The sequence below is a fragment of the Passer montanus genome, unplaced genomic scaffold (genome assembly GCF_014805655.1).
Source record: "Passer montanus isolate IOZ18808 unplaced genomic scaffold, ASM1480565v1 scaffold10, whole genome shotgun sequence".
Classification (NCBI taxonomy): Eukaryota; Metazoa; Chordata; class Aves; order Passeriformes; family Passeridae; genus Passer; species Passer montanus.
Genome location: NW_024356505.1, coordinates 13,760,126 through 13,781,846, shown reverse-complemented (window position 1 = coordinate 13,781,846; position 21,721 = coordinate 13,760,126). Strand labels below are relative to the sequence as shown.

The following is a 21,721-nucleotide window of genomic DNA, read 5'->3' as shown; positions in this document are numbered from 1 at the left end:
ATTATCAACTCGTGTGATTATTAACTGGCAAAGAGAATTATAAAGTTCCATAAGGTTCAAACCATTATATTCCATTAATCTTTGGACTCTTACGAAACGCTGTGGGCTTCTTTCCTTTGTGTCTGTCTCTTTGCAAAGATTAAACAACTACAGTTTCATTTTTCAAACACCACAGACTGTACAGATAAATGCACTATTCAAGATTCCTTTTCATGTTAGTGCATGTGCATTTAATTGATAACAGCACTCTTACAATTTATCTGTGTGTGTGTGGAATTTTTAATGCTAGCCTTCCATAAGAAACCAATCATTGATATAATTTATGAGACTTTGCCCAACTTGAAGTTTGGAGAGAAATGTTTGTGTGACTACTAATTTTCTAAGATTGCATTTAAATAGACAAATCCATAAGTGATGCATAAGTGATATTTATATATGTTTTAATAAAAACATATGTAAATAATAATATGTTTTAATAAAAATGCTCATTATTAGCAGTAATACTTATTTTTTCTGAAGAAGAGATATCCTTACATTTTATATTAAGAATTGTTCAGAGAAGCTGGTTTACAGTTGATTGCAACTCACCCTTCTTGCAAAGGAATATCTGCAACTTTTTGTGCTAAGGGTTTCTATTACTTCATTTTGCCATTTTTTCTATATATACAGGCTATACCATCCCTTCTTTATATATTCTTGCAAAGAGTTTAAATTTTAGAGGCATTATTTCTAATTTTTTCACCATATCCATAGCTTACATTATTACACCTTCCATAGTACTTTCCATTTCTAAGGTTAATCTATACTGCTCAAAAATGCAAGCATGACAGTGCATACAGCCACAAAAACTAAAAAATTTTTAAAAATATAAAAAAAATATAGAACTTCTCTTGTTGTTTCCTATTTCAAATTGTAATAAAAAGCCAAAACTGTGACATCTTGACATCTTTCCATGGTTCCAGAAAATTCCCAGTTTGGAAGAACCAAGGTGGAATTTACCGGTTTGCCAGCTGCCTATCTACAAAGCTCTAATATTGTCTTGACAAAAACCTTCCAGGTGAGCTGCCAGGGGGATTGAGCCCTGTGGCAGCCTCCTCTTCCTCGAGCACTTTCTTTTAACCAGGGTCACCAGAGAGAGACATGCTGTTCAAGCACCACTGAAAAGATTTGGCCCATAGGCCAAAATCTTTCCTTGTGCTGTGATGTTATTACAGTAAGATCAGTACTGCATGTTAAAATTATAGATTAATTAAGCCCAAAATAAACATAAGGGTTTTGTTTGAGGTTTTTCCCCATCCTAAAGGGCATGTTTCTACAGGAAAAATATAAGCAGAGGACTCTGTCAGCGCCTGAGTCACTAGGACAGACGCTTTCTCATGCCAAGAGCATGAGAAAGCACAACAGCACAATTACTGGGGTGCAGCATGTCAGCAAAGAAATAATTCCTGCTCCACAACTTACACAGCAAGTGCCAAGCTTGCTGTTATATCTGCTACTGGACACGAAGCTAAGAGAACGCCTACCTTGTGGAGGGCAAAATTTTCTCAACTTTGGGGTTAAAATAGCAAGGAGATTAAATCAACTTTGCCAAGACTCCAATTTTTAAATTGAGCTAACTTCAAAATTGACCCACCTTCATGCTCTTAAAACCCTAAATTAATCTAGTTTGGCTAAGAACTTCGTCCTCTCTTCTCCACCCTGACCCCCAGTAAACTTACTCAGTAGCATTTGTTAATGTAACATTAAGGATTTCAGCTCTTCCTCACAACCTGCCTGACCCAGAGTTTTGCAGAAATAAAGACTTTAGCTGGAGAGCCTTAGCACAGAAAATAGCAGAAGAGCCATACTGTAGGTGTCTGAAGGTGTCCGGTCATCCACATCAATCAAAGTCCCCTCTGACCGGCTTCGTGGAATCTCTCCACTGCTTAGGGAATCTGTTCCACTGCTGGAAGAATTTTCCTCCTAGAAGAGAGTTAAGCATATGAAACATCAGCAAGTATGCAATTTAAAAAAGGGGAATATGTTGAATAATTGAGCTTGCTCCTGTAGTGTGACATGAAAAAAAAGTGAAGGTTAGATTATGAGTAAATTTATGAGCTCTGCCCAAGAGCATCACAATCCTGAGTCTTATGATTGTATGTGCATCAAACACAACAGATGCTACAGCTGCAGTACAATGTGATACCCCAACCCATAATGGAGTCCAGTAACTCACAAATTTAAGTATCTTGCAATTGGAACTGAGCCAATTACACAAAAATTTCCACGCAGGTCTTCAATAAAATATTATTTTAAAAATAAAATAGACATCCTACCTCCTGTTTTCAAGTGAGTTTTAGTAGAATCATTAAGGGGAAAGATCTATATCTGTTAATTTCCATGCCAATTAATAGAAAGTATTTTCAACCCTTTCTGCTTTATTATTCTTCTTATATTCCTCTCTGAAAGAAGATCAGGTCAGATTTCCTTCTAGTCAGTTCAAGAATGACTTAAAGTATCCTCCCTCAGAGATCACACCGTCATAGCAACAGCTTAAGAGAGGATATTCAGGTCTCTCTTCTTCCTTGTTCTGGCTACAAGACGTTCTGTTTCATTTTGGTGCAGCCCCTTTGAGGCAGGCAACAGCAGGATGAGCCTCTCAAGGTACACTGCCTAATACTGAAGAAAGCAGGAATTGTTGCGTCTCCTAGAGAAAGAGGAGTTACAGAAGTTTCAAGCTAGCATTTAGTATCCTACATGCTGAAATTACTATATCCCAGAAACAGAAGCTGGAGGAAATAAAATATGAGAGATCTTTTGCACAGAAAAGCTCTTCAAGTTAGTGCTAAAGAGCAAGACATCATCTAGTGACTTTCCCAGAATCCTCTTGGACATCCTATATGTAGTGAGACATAAATGCTGATGATCAACAGATACATTAAGATACCTGCAGAAAACAGTGACTTTCCCAGAATCCTCTCACACATCCTATATGTAGTGAGATAAATGCTGATGATCAACAGATACATTAAGATACCTGCAGAAAAAAATGGGACAAACAAAGAAACAAGGAAGGGGAAGGAAGAGAAAGGAAAAAATCCAGAACTTTTTTGGATCCATACATGGAATACAATAGCTTGGTTTGGGAGCCTGAAATAATGCAGCCTCTTACTACTGCAGCAAACATTGCAGTCTAAGTAGATCTCTTTCCATCATATTTAAAATAAAGAAAAAAAAAAAGATTGGGCCTCATTTTGCTGTGGCTGTAAGAAAAAGGAATTTTCAGTTCCAGTTCCAGAAAGCTGAAGCCAGCTGTTTGTTTTCATTGCCCAATGCCATGGTTTAAGATATCTCCTTTTTTCCCTGCAAATATAAATTGGTACTTTTTGCTCTTACCACAAGAGGTACTTTCAGCTAATGGCAGTCTGTTCAGGTGCTGTTTTGTACACAAGCAGCGTGCAAGGCTGAGGTCAGGCAAAGCTCAACAGTCACCCAGCACCTCCGAGGGCTGTATAGACTTCAGGTTCCTTTGTTACCAGAAACCTCTTTTTGGCCTTTGGCGTCCTGATTTTAGCTAGTAGGTAAAGCTAGCCTCCAAAGCCAAGATATTCTGGCTTCTGCTACTACTACCCCACCAGAACAAAAGTGGAAAATAAAATGCCTCCTTAGATCCAGTACCATTAATTCCAAGATCTGGAATTCTACATCTGTACAAAGATATCGTTGTTTCTTCTGTCTCTGATAAGTGAGGGTATTTTATAACATATATAGACTCCTTCAAAGGAAAAATATTTTGCTTTGCTACTGCATCTCAAAATGCTGAAAATCTGAACACATTGTATAAACATGCAAGATAATTATCTCTGGCTTCTACATACATACTGTGGAGGTTTAATCATGCCAGCATAAGGTATCCATGGTCTAAAATCTGAAAAAATGTACAAAAACTAAGTCTTCATTTTACAGTACCAGTGTGCTTGTTGCCAGCACTAATCTCCAACAGATAATTTACTGATAATTCACAGGTGAATTTAAGAATAATTCTTTAAATAGTTAAAACACCTACAATTATTTCAGTAGCTGCATAAAGTGGGAGGCAGTAAATAAGGATAACAAAAGGGCATAAGAGAGCAAATTAACAGGGGCTAAAATAGGAAACTCATGGAGAAGGGAGAAGAAGAGAGTAAGAGAGAAAGAAGAACAATTTCTTTACCCAGGGGGATTATATTGAAAGAGACATGACAACAAGACTGCATGTGGAAGTTTTTTAAACGAAATAAGGACTTCTGCAAATAGAATAAACCATTTCCTTAAAGTTCCCCCTGGGAATTCCTCAAAATGTTCATCACTAGCCTGGCATAGAAATAGAAAAGGCAGATACTGAAAAGGAAAACCACTTTCAAAAATAATCCTCCACCCCTATGAAAGCATTTCTTGGTATGACAGGATGATGAGGGTTCCCTTGTGATTGAGGCACGTCTTCTGGCCAGCCAAGCAGAGGATGAGAGAAGGGGGGATATATAAACATTCCTGGGCAAAAGATGACCACATTCAGCCAGCATGTCAAGGGATGTGGGAAATGCTGGGGACAAGCTGTGCACACACCCCTGGGTACTGGGCAATGTGCCTCCTGCACAGGGTTACATCAGCTGACAACAGGGTCAGGTCCTACCTCTTCTCTGTTCCAGCCTGAATGCTGGGAATGGCTAAAGCCCCAGCTTCTTTCTATGACAAAGAAAATTAGAAAAGCAAATGCTTACTCTTTTCCATGCATACATTCCGTGATAAAATATCATCCCAAAACTTTTGGTAGCACAAACCTATTAACTAGAAACTTACCTGAACAAATTCTGAAGAACAATCATTCACAAGAGAAGTGAGGTGGATGCATATGGGATAAACAGGTATACTGATCAACACTGAAAGGGAAAGGTATAAAAAGCTTTTGCTGCAAAAAGAGGGAACTGTGTATAGGAAGAACCAGAAACCAAGCTATTCATTTGCTGTAGCAACTGAATAAGAAAGATGTAAACTGACAAGTGCTTAATGGTGCAAGGAATTATTTGACTGATGGCTCGTCAATTCACAGTGGGAAGTCAGGAGGGAGTGAATAAGTGAAGAGGTTGGGAAGAGATCAGCTGTGGAGGTGACCAGTGAGTGAACCTGAGTGGCTGCTGAAAGATGTGGGGCAAGCAGCAGTTAGCCAGGTGCCTTCTGCTGGGGCTCGCTTGACCCATAAGAGCATGGGACTCAGCACCCAGAGCACTGCTGGCAGCACTGTTACATAGGCAGAAAAATGCACTACATGCCCTAGAGGAAGAAGAAATTATTGGGTAGAAATCTCAGTTTCAAGTCAGGAGACAGATTTGCTGCAGACGGCATTTTTGCTGCATAAAATGCCTCCAGAAATTTCTTCCAGGTTTTTTGAAATTCAAGGGCAACTTTTTTTTTTCCCAGTCTCACTACCAAAAAAAACATATCATGCTGTGTCTAAAACAGTGGTAATGAAGAAAATAAGAAAAGCCCGAAGGCAAACACACTGCCTTTGCCTTCAGAAATAAGAAAGAACACATTCCAGTCTGTTTTTTAAGTATCAAAATCCCATACCAAAACATTAGCAGTTTATATTCCATTCTACCTTAATCCTTCTTCAAAAGTAGTTGGTTTTTTTTAAGAACAGAGCTCTCCTGTGGCCATGTCTCCCCACAGACTTCTACATGTTCCCCAGACAAGGCTACTCTTATTAAAAAAGATTCATGGCCTTTGTGTCAAGGATGACGTTCATGCATTAACAGTGTCAGAGCAAGAAATAGACACAGGTGTTGGTGATGCGTCTCATTCCTCAGGCTCATTTTTGGGTTTTCATGGGGGAAAATAACTTTCTGCTTATGTATGTTGCGTTGTTAGACTTTCAACTTTCTTTCTGAAAAAAGAGAAATGTAAATGCATCATAATGTTAAATAAAATGCTCCTCATCTAACCAAATACTGAGTACACTGAATTATTTAAATTCTATTATATAGAGAGAAGAAAAGGAATTCTAAAGAGACAGCAATACCCAGAAGAGGGACTGTGTCAGAAAGACTGCGCATCAGCAACAAACATAAACCATTGCCCGTTCTCAGCAGACTAATATATTTTTAAGCAAACTTTAGCTACAGTAATAAGCTATATTTTAACTTTCCCTTGCCTCTTGAGGCCTAGAACAGCTTTATTCAACTCAGAGTTCGATGAGAGGCTCTTGGACCCAAGTTACTAATCTTTGACGACAGAGCTGTGCTGTAGGCAGTGGCAGCACAGCATAGCAAATGGAACATTCAGCTGATGTGAGGAGGCCTTTGACATATTTTATCTGCTGCATGTGACCCAGGCAAGGAAATGCATCTGTATCTCACTTCTAACAGAGATAAAATTGGCTTTTAACGTTCAGCATTGGAAGTATTCAACCCCTAGCATGCTAATACTCATCAGAAACATTAATGATTTAGTATGACCCAATACCTTGCCATTTTGCCTGTAATTATAGAAAGGAATTTTCAATAGATATATCTACTAGTTTACTCTGTTGTTAAACAGTTGCCAAGTTTAGTACCTACTTTTTCAATGTTCTGAAAATTTATCACCCTTTGGGAACAGCAGAGCCATTCACACTGAACTCAGGGCTCAGATTTTCTGCAGACCCAACATTTGTCTGCATGGCTGCTTGGAACTGACACAACCACTCTTATAATGCTTCACCTGAGCTGGAGCTAAAGGGTAGAGCTGGTATTCTCAGCACAACAAAAATGGGAGTTGAAGTGGGTCATCCTCTCAGTACATTTCCACTATTTTGCACGTGGGTTTTTATAGTTCTGCTCAGGTCTGCACAACCCAAAACTGACTGCTTTTCAGCCTCTTTGGGGAATTTTGTTTTTGCAAACAAAAATAGCTATATTCTACATACTCCCTCAACAAAGCAAGTATCCTTCCCTTCCACACATCTACGCTTCTAAAACTGCTTGTTATAAGCATAAGTGGCAGAGTGTTTATTTTCAGTTGTAAACTTCACATTTAGGAATATTACTTTCCAGAAGCCTCAGAAATATGTAGCTAAGTTTTGATGTTATCTTTTAGATTTTAGTTACCACTCTGAAATACTCCAGTTTCTCTTAGGCTTCAGGAAAAAAGAAACTTGTTGCCTTCTACTTACTTTAATTAATAACTTCTTCAAGAATAAGAAATGGAAAATAACGATCTCACTAACAAATTACTTAAAAGATCCAACTTTGCACTATGAAATTGCATTATTTTTTCTTTTTTATGAAAGGAGAAAACATTGCAAGTTTATTAGCCTAGTTCTTCTATGGATGTCCTTACAGCTATAAAAACAATTTTTAAAAATCACACTGAATTCTCACTTATGGTGTATATACTTGTACATGCTTTGGAAGCACATTAGTACAATATTACAATACTACAAGTATTGTAATGTTGTAATACCGACTGAAGCCAACATCTGTTCCTTCAAAGTGGATATTGAAAGTACTCTGTAAAGAGCACCTTTACTTTAGAAATTTCTTTACAAAATAAAATTTCTGTTTCTAGGAGCCACAAGCGTTTCACTGTCACCAAAATTAATGCATTAAACATTGCAGAGAAAGGCAAAGCCTGTATCTACCACATTCTGCCTGTGAACAAGAGCCCTGCTGCTTTTCCTTAAGAACTTTTAATGTTTGCTAGGATGACACAGAAACCTCAGCTATCAAAGTTTTTAATCAACCTAGAGAAGTGGGAGCTACCAGGATTCTCTGGTAGCTATTTATATCCCTGTGAACTATAGCTGTGATCACAGGATTTTAAGTACATGATATCTCCAAAGTACTCTATATTTCATTACCCTGATTTCTTCTTTTCTTTCCACTAAGCTAGACTTTTTCTCACATCCAGGCTGCTTGCAGGAATCACACTGGGTTTTTAACTGAGCAGCTTGCCTGTCAGTGGCAAGGGAAGACATCTGCCCACTGGCTTGGCTTAGAGAGTGCTCCCAACCCTGCATAGTATTTATTATGTCCTGCCCTGGGAAAGGCTTATGTCTGAGACTGTTAATGCCACAAGTCAGCTTTCAGCAGGATAGATATGAGCTGAGATCTTTGAGGGCAGGAAGCAGTGGTGGGGGACAGAGTAGTGGTAGCACAACCTGAAATCCTTTGCATGCCTCAGAGTCACTGGGGCATGACCAAAAAGGAAAAAAAAACCATCCTTCCTCTGTCCCAAAGACTTGATTCTGGAAACACTCTTCCAGATTTTCCAGTTATATACAGAAAATAGCACATCTACTATCCAGCCAGAAAAACAAGCAGAGGATCCACTTTCCAGACAATCAAACTCAGGTCGAGTAGTGAAGCAGTTCTTCAGTTCTTCCGTAGCAATTGGCAATCAGGCACTTCTGAGTTACATGTTTCATAGAAATAATTATTTTCAAATTTAATGGCTGAGCACAGGCCGGGAAGAAATCCCTCTTGACTTTCAACATTTAAATGTCTCATCTGGCCCAGTGATGTGATAAAAAAGTCATGAAAAAGCTGTGCTCTCTTCACAGCATCAGAGTAAAGCAGAATACATCAAGGAAACCACCCACGGAGAAAGACCAGTGTTTTAGTTGCTCATAGCTTTTAAAGCTCTTGAAATTATTATTGTAATTAATATTAACAGCAGATTTTGAGCACCCAAATCATCTGGATATGTTGCAAATATGTATCATGGTTTTTCTGCTATTTCAGTCTAGGGATGATATGACAGAGAGACGTGGATGACACTGTGTCAGGATCCAGTCTTGAACATCTAACTGTGGAACTAAATTGCCTGTCAGTGTGCTGCCTGGATAGTGACACTTTATTTTGGACAGGTGTAGATTAAAGATGCATGAGCAAAATACGCAGTAAGAGCCTTGCAGGAAATTGAACCTGATATCCAGGCATATAAAAGGTGCCTCTAGGCTCCTGGTGTCCTAATTTCAGCAAATTGAGGTGAGTGCCCAGAGTAGGATACAGGGGGACACTACAATGTGCTGTGCTTTTGATGAGGTACTGGAAAAGCTTCTTTCCATGAGCCTCAACACAAAGGAAAAACATGTCAGAAAGTCTGTTCTGTTAGGTGGACCTTTTCACATGGAATCACTTTGGTTTGATGCTGGTTAACTTGGAGGGGGGCCAAAAGCCACAACACACATACCTACCAAAAAATGAATTAACACATTAAGACACATGAAGAATTTCCTTTGCGAGGTTTAAACTATCTCAGACAAGCTTTCAAAATGTATAAACTAGTAAAAAAGCTACCTCAGTTGTGTAGGGCAAGAATGGCATGGTGAAGAGAGGGGATGGATACATGTCAATCAGTTGTTCCATTTTTCTTGGCAAATATAAAGGAAGATAAATACTGAGATGGCAGAAACAATGGAAAATGTGTGACGTGATCAGCTCAACAAGGAAAAAATTAATAAAACAGGCAACTACCTGTTTGGGAAAAATAATTATATTAAATATAGTAGAAGAAAGTAAATCCATTTGAAAAGGATTCCTCTGTTTATAATTAGAGGTTAGTTCAGAGAGTTAATAACTGCAAGCATAATCATTCTTCAATGCATGCACAAACTACATTTTGCTCTACTTGACTGACCACATAACAGACAAGGGGAACATGTACCAGCACTAATAGTATGTTTGATAGATCACAGTAATATTCACAAGGAAAGACTGTTACCTTTTTTTGTGTATTGATCTGTTTTGACTGAAGAACTTGTTTAATAATCCTTGACATCTTAGGAACATGGCAAAAAGAGCATCAAAGAGGGAGTCTTAATCACAGAGACAACTTCCAAGATAAATTGCAGAAAGTGAACTTTTCCTTTGTTGCTTTTTATGGCAATTACAGTTCCCCAAGTTTGGTTGGATCTTTTCTCCAGAAGTGAGACATCATTGCATTAAAACATTTGTGCCTGTGTTGTTAATAATAGTCTGAGCTGTCCATTAAGTTACACCTGCCAATATTTTAAAGTTATTTTTGACAACGTAATTTTGAAGGGAAGAAGGGAAGGGAGTTCATAAAAATGCATTTTGTTCTCTAAAAGCCAAAAACAGCACCTCTCATTATACTGCAGACTCTCCCTTTACGTAACAGTCACACACACTCTTAACAAGAAAAGGCCCAATTATTTCTATAAAATAGGATACGTGTTGAAATGGATAGTTTCTCTACTAATAAAGGACATTTGAACCTCTGAACTGTACTCTCAACTACTGCTCTATAATATCATTTTAACTGAATACTTTCACTGAAATAATATGACTGCCAGATCGACTCTAAAATGGTAAAGTTCCAGCAACAAAAATGAAGTCAGGCAAAGATAAACTGCCATGCAATATCAGGTCCCTTTTAATGATCCCTCTCTAATTATAGAAGACTGCACATTTCAGGGGAAAAAGGAAGAAGTCCTAAATAAGAAAATGAGGAACTGCTACTTCCAGTACTGCTGGTAGTTTTAGAAACCAAATGACAGTGATTCTATTTAAAGAAAAAAAAACTTAAATACAGTGTTCATTGTCACTGGGAATCTTCTTCTGAAGGGGCAATCAAGTTCAGAAAGATTTGAGGCAACAAGTTTCCAATAAATTGCATGCCCTTATGTGTCTAGATTTAGTTTTTAAATCTAGCTGTTTTACAGGCTCGTTCATTGAACTGTTTATTCCTACCTGTTTAGAGGAGGGCTTCTATACTTTTGGTTAATGCTTGGTAAAATAAGCAGAATAACATGTTCAATCTCAATTACTGTTATGCAGCAGTTACGGTCAGCCTTCAACAAATTTCTCTTTAGAGAAGTGAAAGCAAGAAGCGTAAGAGATAATTGTTCCAGGTCTCTTCTTCCTCCCATCCCTATATTCTTTAAACACCTTCATTCTCTTCACTGCACCACAGTATCCAACTGTGTTTTCAGCAGCAGTTCTCCTTCTGGTGATGTATGCCATTAGCCTAGATCCAGTACCTCAGTGGAAAGCCAGTTTTCCCATCCAGGAAAGCCACACTATTATATTGCAATTGATAGTATTACCCACTGGAAGCATCTTAAGGCTGTGTATTCTCCCGGAACAACTCAGACACAGAAGCCATTCCTGAGGTTCTCACCAGAGAGCTGGCTGATATCCAAAATCAATCAGTGAAATGTTTGTACAACAAATTGGTTACTGTGTTAGCCCAGGCATTCCTGTGCTGACTTTTATCTCACATTGTCTCTACTCCCCCCAAAAGCAACAGAAGAGCTCCAACTTGCTTTTCCTGACATCCCTGCCCATCAGCGGACAGGCACCCTACCTTCCCACTGGTTCCTGCTCTTCCTTCTGAGACAACATCACTGAGGGCAAAATTTGATGAAGCAGCTGAGAGACTTGTAATTGCTCAGGAATACTCTGACCTGGCACTATACACCGATGGATGCCTAATGGTGCAAGAAATCTATCCCACATAGCTCTAGAACATTTTTCCATACCATTGCCCATGAAGTAAGCTTAATGTTAATAATAACTTATTATTTATTCTCTGCATTTAATATGACAGTGGTGCAAAGAGAAAGAAGGCATAAAGTTGTTGCTTCCTTCTGTCTTATTCCCTTCCCTATCTCTACATAGGTGTACTGCCTATGACACTGTGTTAGAGATTTTGAGGGACTGAGCATAGGACAGAAAATGAGGATGTCAGTGGCTCAAGCTCTGTAATAGAAAAGACTCTCCACTCCAGTCGCATGTCAAAGGGGAAAAAAAAAAACCAACCCATAAATTATCATAAATTTCATCCTTTTACATACAAAAAATAGTCAGTTTAGTTGCAGAGAAATTTTTATTTGTCCTAAAATCCTGTCTGGCATCCTGAAATAAAAGCAATGGCTGAAGAAATATAGTCACAAATTGCTTAGAAAGTTGGACAGAAAGCAAACTTATTAAATTCCCAAAGACAGTCTCTCAGACACCCCTGCAGAACATCGCCAGGACAATGATTCAGTTGATTATACTCCATCAGTTCAAAATATCGCCCAGAATTTTATTTCAATTTTTCTGTCTCAGCAAGCTTTACCATTTTTCACCAGAGTTGAAATTATTGCCTTTCCAGCGGAAGTGAAAGGCTGTAGATCAGTAACTCTTAGATTGAATCACAGCATTTGTACAGTATGTTATGTCCAGCTTCTCCCTTGGTCTGCCCCTGTCTCCTTCTCCTCTTCCAATAAATAAAAAACAAACAAAATAAAACAACAAAAACCCAAACAAACAAAAAAACCAAACCAAACCAAAACAAAACAAAAACCCAAACCCTAAACAAAAATCCACAACTCCAACCATTCTTGCCTTTTTCCAAGAACTTTTAGAAGTAGAAAATTAATTTTCACCAAGAAAACTGGTGAAAGAACTGGCAGTTCCTAAATTTTGTGATAGTCCTGGTTTCAATCCTTTGTTTTGCATCACCATTCACAGACATTAAGCATACTTGCCTTTCAATTTTATAAAGACTAACCAACGTCAATATTTTATATTGAAGTCTTTGAAAAAGCTGAAGCTCTGTGATTTCACTGGCTTCCTACACAAAAACAGTCCTGGGTGGGATTTATCTTCTAAACCCACCTCTGTAGCCATGTGATGCTCCACTCACGAGAAAGAATAAACATCTGGTATACAAAGAGAAACTGCCCTATAGGCTATTGTCAGACTACAGAAATTCAGAAAATTGATTTAGGTCCACTAGGATATTTTAATATAATGCAAAACCACATTAATTTCACAATTACTGCTTGGAAATGAAACTTTCATATGATGTCTAGAGCTGTTTTTGATGACAGCCTGGATTGCAGGAGGGAAGGATAATCTGTCCCTGCTGGAGGAAACTACTAACAGTGTCACATACATTGGCTACAGCAGGTTGAAAGGAATATCCATCTCAAACACCACTAAACAGCCCACGGCACAAGGCCCTACAAATACCAGCACAGGCTGTTTCTTTTGGGATCTATGTTTCTAGGAAGCTAGAGTTTTTCTAGCTCAGACATCCTTCTCAAACACCACCAAACAGCCCAGGGCACAAAGTCCCTACAAGTACCAGCACAGGCTGTTTCTTTTGGGATCTATGTTTCTAGGAAGCTAGAGTTTTTCTAGCTGGCCTGCTTCAGACTGATCAGTAACAGCAGAGTAGCCTTTGCTTTAGACAGAAATGGACCAAATACAAGGTTATAAGTCAAATCAAGTAAAATCCAGACCTCACTTACAGTAGCTTTTTAGTGTTTTGATTTTCCTGGTTAGGAACCTGAAGGCACCTGCCATGTGTTAGGTCAGAGAATTCCGCTTATTCAGGAACACCTTCCAAATGCCAGCCCTAAAGAAAAACTTTTTCTGGTCTCACCTTCATAAGTTTACTGACCTTGCTCCATTTGTACTACAACGTGAGAGGAAGAATTCACAACCCTTCCATAAAGTCACTGACTTTGATGATCGAAGCATTCCCTTACCCATCTCACCTCCTTGGCATCAAGACTTGAGTTTTACACCTTTAACTAGCTCCTACACCTCAAGATAATAAGATTCAAAATGTGTGTTTTGTTATGTGAAATACTGCAGAACCTTATATGCAAAATTCCACTATTCAGTTTTTCCTAATCAAATGTGTTATTTTCTGTTGGATTTGTTTTTCTATAGAGATCAGCATACACAATACAGTTACAGTGCAGTTCAAAGACTGTTCAGGTCAATCAGCTCACTGCTACCATTGCACAGATATCCTTGCCATCAGTGCCAGTGGTTCCTTGAATAAGGTATACAAGTGTCATGATGTCCTAAATATCATAAACATCCTTTTAACATTTAGCTTACAAATAGCAAGTCAAGCACACACCTTGATGTGCACTTTGATGCATGACACCAAGTAACTTTGCTTAAGGCATTTTTCCTTGGCTGTAATGAGACAGGAGACTCCTGTTATTTGTTTTATCTCTATCCTACAGACACATGTAACCCTGATTGTGCAATTTACTGAACGTGTTTTTCAGCCTCCCTTTTATGGCATTCATCTATATTTCAGGTCACTGATGATGACAAGGAGATATTTGCAGAACACAAGATTCTCCAACAAAGAGTTGTCTAATACAGAAAGGGAAAGAAAAGCATGAAGTATGTCAATCGATACTCAAATTAAATATATTCTGCTTCCAAAACTTCACCTAAACTTTAATTTGGCAAATATTCTTGGGAGGTACATGGTCCAAATGTTGGCCAGAATGAAGTTAGTTTAGGTCATCTTCTGACAAATCCCCACCCAGGGCTGTATTTTCATAGGTTTCTTCTTCTGTAAATGATAGAAATATGTACAACTTTGCTCAAAACTTGAATCATCATGATCTAAACACCTTCTATAATGTAGTGTTTTTCTGTTAGCTATTATACAACTATCTCACATCCACCAGAAGTGAAAAGTATCACACAGAAGGTCATCAATGAGAACATAAGAAGATATTTGTCTAAGATGGTGCAAGTTCTAATCTTTAGAACTTCAGGAGATTTTACTCCACACAAGAAGAAATTATGTTAAGCCCCAACAGTCTTGATAAATGTAACTAAATAGTTTGCTCTGCAGTGAAAACTTGTTCAGATCATTTTATTTTACAGTGCAGATTCATTTCAAATTGCTGATTTCAGCAATATTTTAAAATGGTAAGTCACTGTCTATTGTCGCCATTCAGTATGTTGAATCACTAGCATCCACAAAAGTAATTTCATTTTAGAGTTCTTTAGAAATCAACATTTAAAAAAAGCCTGAGGCTTAACTCATAATCCTTAAGTGAACCTTCTGCCAACAGGGAAACAGAGTGAGCTTTTACTGCACTTTCTCCATATTAGGAGAGACAAAATATGCCACCTAGGAAACATTTAGGAAATATTTATGTTTTTCAGCCTCATAGACTTATCTGTGCCAAGACACAGGTTTTGGCACCACAGGCATAAATATCTGGAAAATCCTATGGCTGATAATTTCAGACTCACTAAATTTTATTTATTCATAGATTTCAAAGCAAAAAAAAGCCCAACAGAACAATCATCTTTCCTCTTCCTATGAAGAATCAAGGTCATAGAATTTTACCTAGTTGTCATTGTGGACAAATTGTGTGATTGTAAAACTTTTTATTGAACTGAAAATGTTTAAAAAATCCAATTCAGAGCCTCAGAGCTTGTGTTTATATTGAGTTTGGGCTCAAATCAGAGTTTTCTTTTACGTTTTCCACGGCACTCTGGTAGAACTAGCTGTAATAGCATCCCTCTGCTAAGCTTTGTACAAATACATAAAAAACAGAGCCTCATATCAACAAACTGATTGTTTAATGCACAAGATAAGGAAGGGTAGGGATGGGGGGAAATAGAGATAAACAAGTTTACATATCATAAAGTCATATAATAGTTTGGGTTGGAAGGTTACCTTTGAAGGTAACCTTTGAAGGTTAAGTAGTCCAAACTCCAAACCAAGATGGGAAGACTAAACTACAAAGAAACTGATAACCATATTCCAGTGTCTTCCACCCCTGCTGTAAGAATTGTGTAAACAAGTGCTAACTCCTTAAAAATCCATCTCCAAACAACTTCTCCCAGACCACTCAGAAAATCAGTGAATAGGAACAGGACTTGAAAGTGCTCTGGGAAGAGAACTGTCACTAAGACCAAAGGGATGAAAATAATTGCATAAATCTCACAAGAGCCCTTCTCTCAAGTGCCTACACCCTGAAATGGCAATTAACTGGAGCAAGGCAGGTATTTGTAACACCTCCTGGCAGCCTTTGATACTGCTATGCTTGTCTTCCCTTTCCAGCTGTGAGCAGAAATCAGATAGAAGTAAACTGTAGCTATGTATAACATGTAGCAGAAAAATACTGATATAGGCACACACACACACACACCTTACAGTGTTGCTCTCTCCCATGTCTTCATTCATCTGGTAAAACAATTTAATAGCAGACAAACTTAGAAGTCTGATACTATTTATTATTGAAAAATATTTCCAGTGGTGGAAAATGCAGCTTCCATCAAGTTCAGATTTTCAAAATATTGTCCTGCTGTTTCTGCTACCATTTATTGCCTGAGATGAGGAAAAGTCTAGGGAAGTTCTTACTTATCTGGGGAGCACGTGGGTAGTGCACACAATACCTTTTGCTGTGTGTTTTGTGACTACAGTACAATCATTGCTGGCTAAAATATACCAGAGAATTCCAAGGTGCAAAGGGCTCTCCTGCATGTTTTCCTGATTAGTAACACTTTTCTGCTCTGCCATATTAGTGTCCACGCTTCAATGCAAGCCAGAAAGGAGGAGAAGAGAAGAGGAGAGGAGAGGAGAGGTCATGTTTGAGAAACTATAATTTCACACAGAGCAACAGGTAACAATTAGTATTACAGGAATTAGGGCAGTGCTATGAATAAATTGATATTTCTTGTCTCTGCTGTGCACCACCCCTCCCACGTTTACAGAGATCTTGCTAAAGCTAGTGGATCAGAATGAACCCAAGAAGGTTGTCATCACATCACAGCCTTTTCTCCAGGGCTCAGAGGTCTGGTGTGAGATCATGTATGAATATAAACTAACCACTTCAAAGTCTTGTCAGTTGTCCCTCCCCCAAGTTATTACAGACAATGTCATTTCTTTTTAATTACATGGCTTAGTGCATGTAGAAGAACAGTTTATTCTCAATGTAAATACATATCCAAACTTTTGTCCCATTTAGGGTCATAAGACAGAAATGAAGCTTTAGGATTTGCTATAGATGGGTCACAAGCTTTGTATTGACTTGTGAAACTTTTGGAATTTTTTACAGACATAGGCTCAGGTGAGAGCTTGAACAACTCCTGGTCAAGTTGTTACATGAATGTTTTGCGATACAGCTTATTCAGCCAGGAGAAAGGAGCTGCTTTCTTTGGCATGATCACAGGATGACTGGCACAATGGACAAGCAAGGCTGTTGGCAGTTATTAGTAGGTAAAGATAAGACCTAAAATAATATCATTATATCTAACTAGAGGTCAGTGCAGATTAAAGTATAAACCAATATGATTTAGAATCATTTTAATAAATTTAAATACTTGCGAACACCCATTTAATGCAGGGAAATATTATATGCCTCCATGGAGAGAGAGAGAGAGAGAGATATTAAAGAAATAGTTCAGAACAAGCCTGGAATAGAAGAAGGGTCAAGCCTCCCAAGTCTTCAAAGTGTTAGAAAATAAATGAGGTCATGTGGCATTGTGCTTGAGGCTAAGCCTGGTCTTGGGGATGCCATCTAACTGGTGGCTGGCTGTCTGGCTGCTCCAGAAAACATCAGTCCTACGTCTCCTTTGCATCAACACTGGTGCTTATCTGGTCTCACCCAGAGCTGGTCCAGGCACAATGACTCAGTGTCCTCCTGTGCTGGCCTGCAGGAAGCAACGGCTGGGCATGAGAAAGGGGACTAGCCCATTCTGCAGCACGCAGCCATTACTGAGCTTAAATGGAGTTCAAGGAGTTACCCAAAGTGAAGTGGCAGCTTTCCATCTCTCAGGCGTGCAGCATAGAAGAACACAAAGATTGGTAAGTATTTTGAGACACCAGTGAAAGCAGACTTTCTCTAATAATTAAAAAGGTCCTTTCCCCATTGAGGGCAATGAAGAAAATGGCAACATAGTCTACTCTTTACATTTTGGACTCCAATAATTGTCATCTGAAGTCTTTTGTAAGTACATATCCCAGACATAAGGCCTCAATTATTCTCTTCTGGGCTGTGGGATTTCAGAGCATTTCAGCCTGCAGAGTCACTCATACAGCAAGGGAAAGGCAGCATATAATATAGTTTTCAGCTAAATAGTCAGCCATCTTCTCCTTGATCAGGCTGGCTTACAAGGTGACAGCTGCACAAGAAAAGGACTCTAACTCTTACAGTAAATAATCATTATATGCCTTCTATAAAATTTCATGTACCTCCAAACCTAAAAACTTTTGCTTATCGCAAAAAGGACCCCAAACCAGAGCCCAAAACCTCCTTTGCCACAAGCTACACAGTGTTTCAGTTTTCTGATGCTTTCAGTGTTTCAAAGCCCTGATTCAGCTTCATCACTGCTCCTTGGTAGGGATGTACTGCAGTGACCCCACATATTGAAGTACACAATAGGCTCTTTGAGGTAATTCTGGAGGGTGGAAAGGGAATGTCAGTGGAGAGTGCTTTGACTGTGTTTGCTCACAAACCAAAATTACTGAGATTATTAACACCAGACTATGAAGAACTACGGGAAAGCCTAACAAATCAGACAGCATGACATTAGGTTTGTGAATAGATAAGATAGATAAGAAAAGATAGTGTAGATAAGAAAAGGTGGTCTCAAAGGAACAATTTAAAATTACTCATAAACATTGATTTCTAACCTAGTCGAAATTTCTTAGGAAAAGCTTAAGCATGACCTTCAGCAGTTTAAAAAGGATGTGGAGAAATGCAAATGGGATACTCATCTGTACTGAGAAGCAGATGAAAAGGTGGTAAAATACTGCAGGGCTAATTGAAGTAGATGTTTTCTATTAGTATGTGATATCACTTTACTCTGGATTTCAGTTTCTGAAAAAAACCTACCTATTTTTTCCTGAAATTGCAGACTTGAAGGAGATGAACTGAAAATAATTCCAGATAGAGGGCAAGAGATGAGAAGAGAAGGCTTCCATAGAAGTTAAAAAGACCTAAGGTAAAATCTGACTAAACATTTGGGGATAGCAGCAGTATATGGGACATCAGGAAAGGAATGACATTCAAGTAGCTTTTATATCTTTCCAAATCATGTTTTATTTTCCACTGTTGGATCTGTGAGGTAAATCACAATTCTATACAGTAGAAGTGATAGAAGAGCCTATAGTTCCAGACAGAACTATGCTTCTTAGTTTTACAAACTTTGTGTAGAAAAATAATGAACTAGAGCTGCCACTACTTCAGAGCTCAGCTTTTCAGACAGGAGGACATCCTCTAGAGATCATCAGATTAGGCTGACTAATTGGCTGTTCTGTCCAAAAAAAGGCAGTCTTTTGGCTTTTACAGCAGTGTAATTTATATTTCTGCACTGTATCAGTTTTTGGTGTTTGTTCCACATATTTTGTATCCATATTTCAAGGGTGGACTTCCCTGCAGGGACTTGTTCCAAAGTTTACAGTAGCATAAACACATGTAGTTTCTCAAGGATCTTGAGTTTATCTATTTTGAAAAATAGAGAGGAATGGCATCCAAATTCAGAGATAGTGAGCATCAAAGGGTTTTTTTTTCCCCCTTGGATACCATTCATAGAAATCTCTCACAGGTAGTCCACCAAACACAAATATTCCTGGGCCAAAGGGGGAAATCACTATGATAAAGAGTTACAAAAATGTTAAATAACAAAGAAGTGTACAATTGAACCCAATCAGCCATTCTCATAATAACAAGAGAAAGACAAGGAAGCAACACAGCACAAGAACTTACACCAAATATTTAAATGCTAAATAAACATTCTATTACAACATATTGTGGCAAGTCTGAAGAAGGGCAAAAAAAGTTGATGAAAGGGTGTACAACACGAGTATTTTGGGGAACAGATGAGGGAGCTGGGGTTGTTTAGGCTGGAAAAAAGGAGGTTCAAGGGGGACCTTATTACTATCTACAACCACCTGAAAAAGAGGCTGTAGTAGGGTGGAGGTCAGTCTCTTTTCCCAGCTAGCAAGAAATGAGGCAAAAGGAAATGGCCTCAAGTTGTGCCAAGATTTAGATTGGGTATTATGAAAAGATTCTTCACCAAAACAGTTGTCAAGCCTTGGAACAGGCTGTTCAGAGAAGTGGTGGAGTCACCATCCCTGGAGGTATTTAAAAGATGTACAGGTGTGGCTCTCAGGGACATGGTTTAGTGGCAGACGTGGCAGTGCTGGTGTAATGGTTAGACTTAGGGGTCTTTTCCAACCTAAGCAATTCTTTGTTTCTATGACTCTACGTAATTAGTCTCTTGAACACACTCCCACAGGATATTGTTGTAGTAGTGAATACAAAAGTAGGCATTCCTTGCTTTTAATGTACCCAAGGCAAATGCCAAACTCTGGATTCTAACACGTCAATAACTAGCTTGAACTTGTGCTGTTAATCCTGTTGTGTACGTCCCACCCAACACAGACACTCTGCAACTGTTTTCAGAGTATAAATTCTGTGTCAGAGCCTTTTCTATTAACTACTGTCAAATACATAATTTTGGGCCAGGGAAAGTGCTGCCAGTGTGCCAATTTGCACCTCCCAAGATCTACTCAGTAGCAATAATTCCTTCACTTCTCCTCTCCCTATTTCAGTTTCTCAGAAGGACACCTATTTTCCTTTCATAGTAATGCTGGTCAAAAACTATTCCAAAGCTGTTAAAATTTTGATCTTTCTTCTTAAAAAAATACCTCCCCTAAATAAAAAGTATTAGCGGAGTGGTAATAACAGATAGGAAAAGAACAAGAATTGTTTCTTTTTTTGTCTTTCACTTAAATCTTTCTATTTTTAAACACACCAGCCAGCTCTGCTTGTTATTTTTTAGCCATAAAGGGAGTTGGTTCAAGGTATGTCAGCATGATAGGTCTTACCTCCATTTAGGCTGGAGGTATTACCTTCCAAGGATTCTTTGAACAGAGAAGAAAATTTTAGTGTCCAGAAGTATATGTGCTCTTTAAAGTCTCTTTCTCTGATTTTTAATGGCTGCCTTGCTCTCAGAGATGATTGTTAGAGGGTATTCAGCATTCTGATCTGCAGCTCAAAAGCTGAAGGCCAACCCAACAGCTGCACGCATGGACTCTTTTAGTTCATATAGTGCTTCAATAAAACCAAACCAACCAATCAACCAGCAAAAAAACCAAAGCCCACAGAGGTGCATGCGCACACACTCACCCCGATCTACAGCAGCTCATTTCACAGAAGTAAAAAGACAGAGAAAGTGAGCTTAAAACTGATTAAAAATTTCAGGATGGTCACCATTACTTATGTTCTCAGCAAAAGCAATCACCAGCACTTAGGAAGTGCCTTTCTCCACACATCCCAAATCACCCTGGGGTACTATATCAAGCAATTCAAAATGTCCATAAGTTCTGCACCTTCTCCAGTAACACCTGGAGCTAGCAATGGCCAAAAGATAGTATTGGACTGATGCAATAGCACTAGGCAAAAAACTACTCTGATATTTCAGATCTTCCAATGTATTTTAAATGTAACCAGCAAAAGATACTTGAAAGAAAAAAAAAAAAAAAAGCAAACTCACCATTCTGGAAACTAAGAGCTTTTCCCTAGATCCAAATTATGTTTTTGTTCAAGACATCAGTACTGTTGAAGGAGCACTTATTCCTGCTCTGGCTTTGAAACACTCTGGCGTGCTCAGGGTTCAGGTGGTGCTGGAGCACACCTGGCGAGCCTCCCTCTTCGGAGAGCTGAGCAATGCCTGCTGGAATGTGCAGTCTAGCAGGAACCTGGCACGGCTGGTTCAAACAGACAGGCGTGAACCACGGGACTACATTACCCATAATTGCCTTGAGCTGGTTTATGATTACACCTGAAACCAGGGGAGGCGGTGTGGAAGTTTCACCTTAGGGGGGAGAGAGATAAGCAGAGGAAAAGGAGGAAGCATGTGCCCCTTGTATGCCACTGGAACAGACTGAGGGTTTTCTACTTTCACATGCCATGCTGCAGATATACTGA

The 21,721-nt window shown here is 38.7% G+C and overlaps 1 protein-coding gene across 1 annotated transcript in view; it reads right to left on the bottom strand.

Moving 5' to 3' along the window:
- Positions 1-21,399, bottom strand: part of MACC1 (MET transcriptional regulator MACC1) — a 32,881-nt gene extending 11,482 nt beyond the window's left edge. The window contains exons 1-2 of the mRNA XM_039713731.1: positions 21,288-21,399; positions 1,848-1,962 (exon numbers count right to left, since the gene is read on the bottom strand). Of these exons, the coding sequence (XP_039569665.1) occupies positions 1,848-1,962; positions 21,288-21,290 (118 nt within the window). The 5' untranslated portion in view covers positions 21,291-21,399. The remainder of the gene's footprint in view (positions 1-1,847; positions 1,963-21,287) is intronic.
- Between the last annotated feature and the right edge of the window lie 322 nt (positions 21,400-21,721).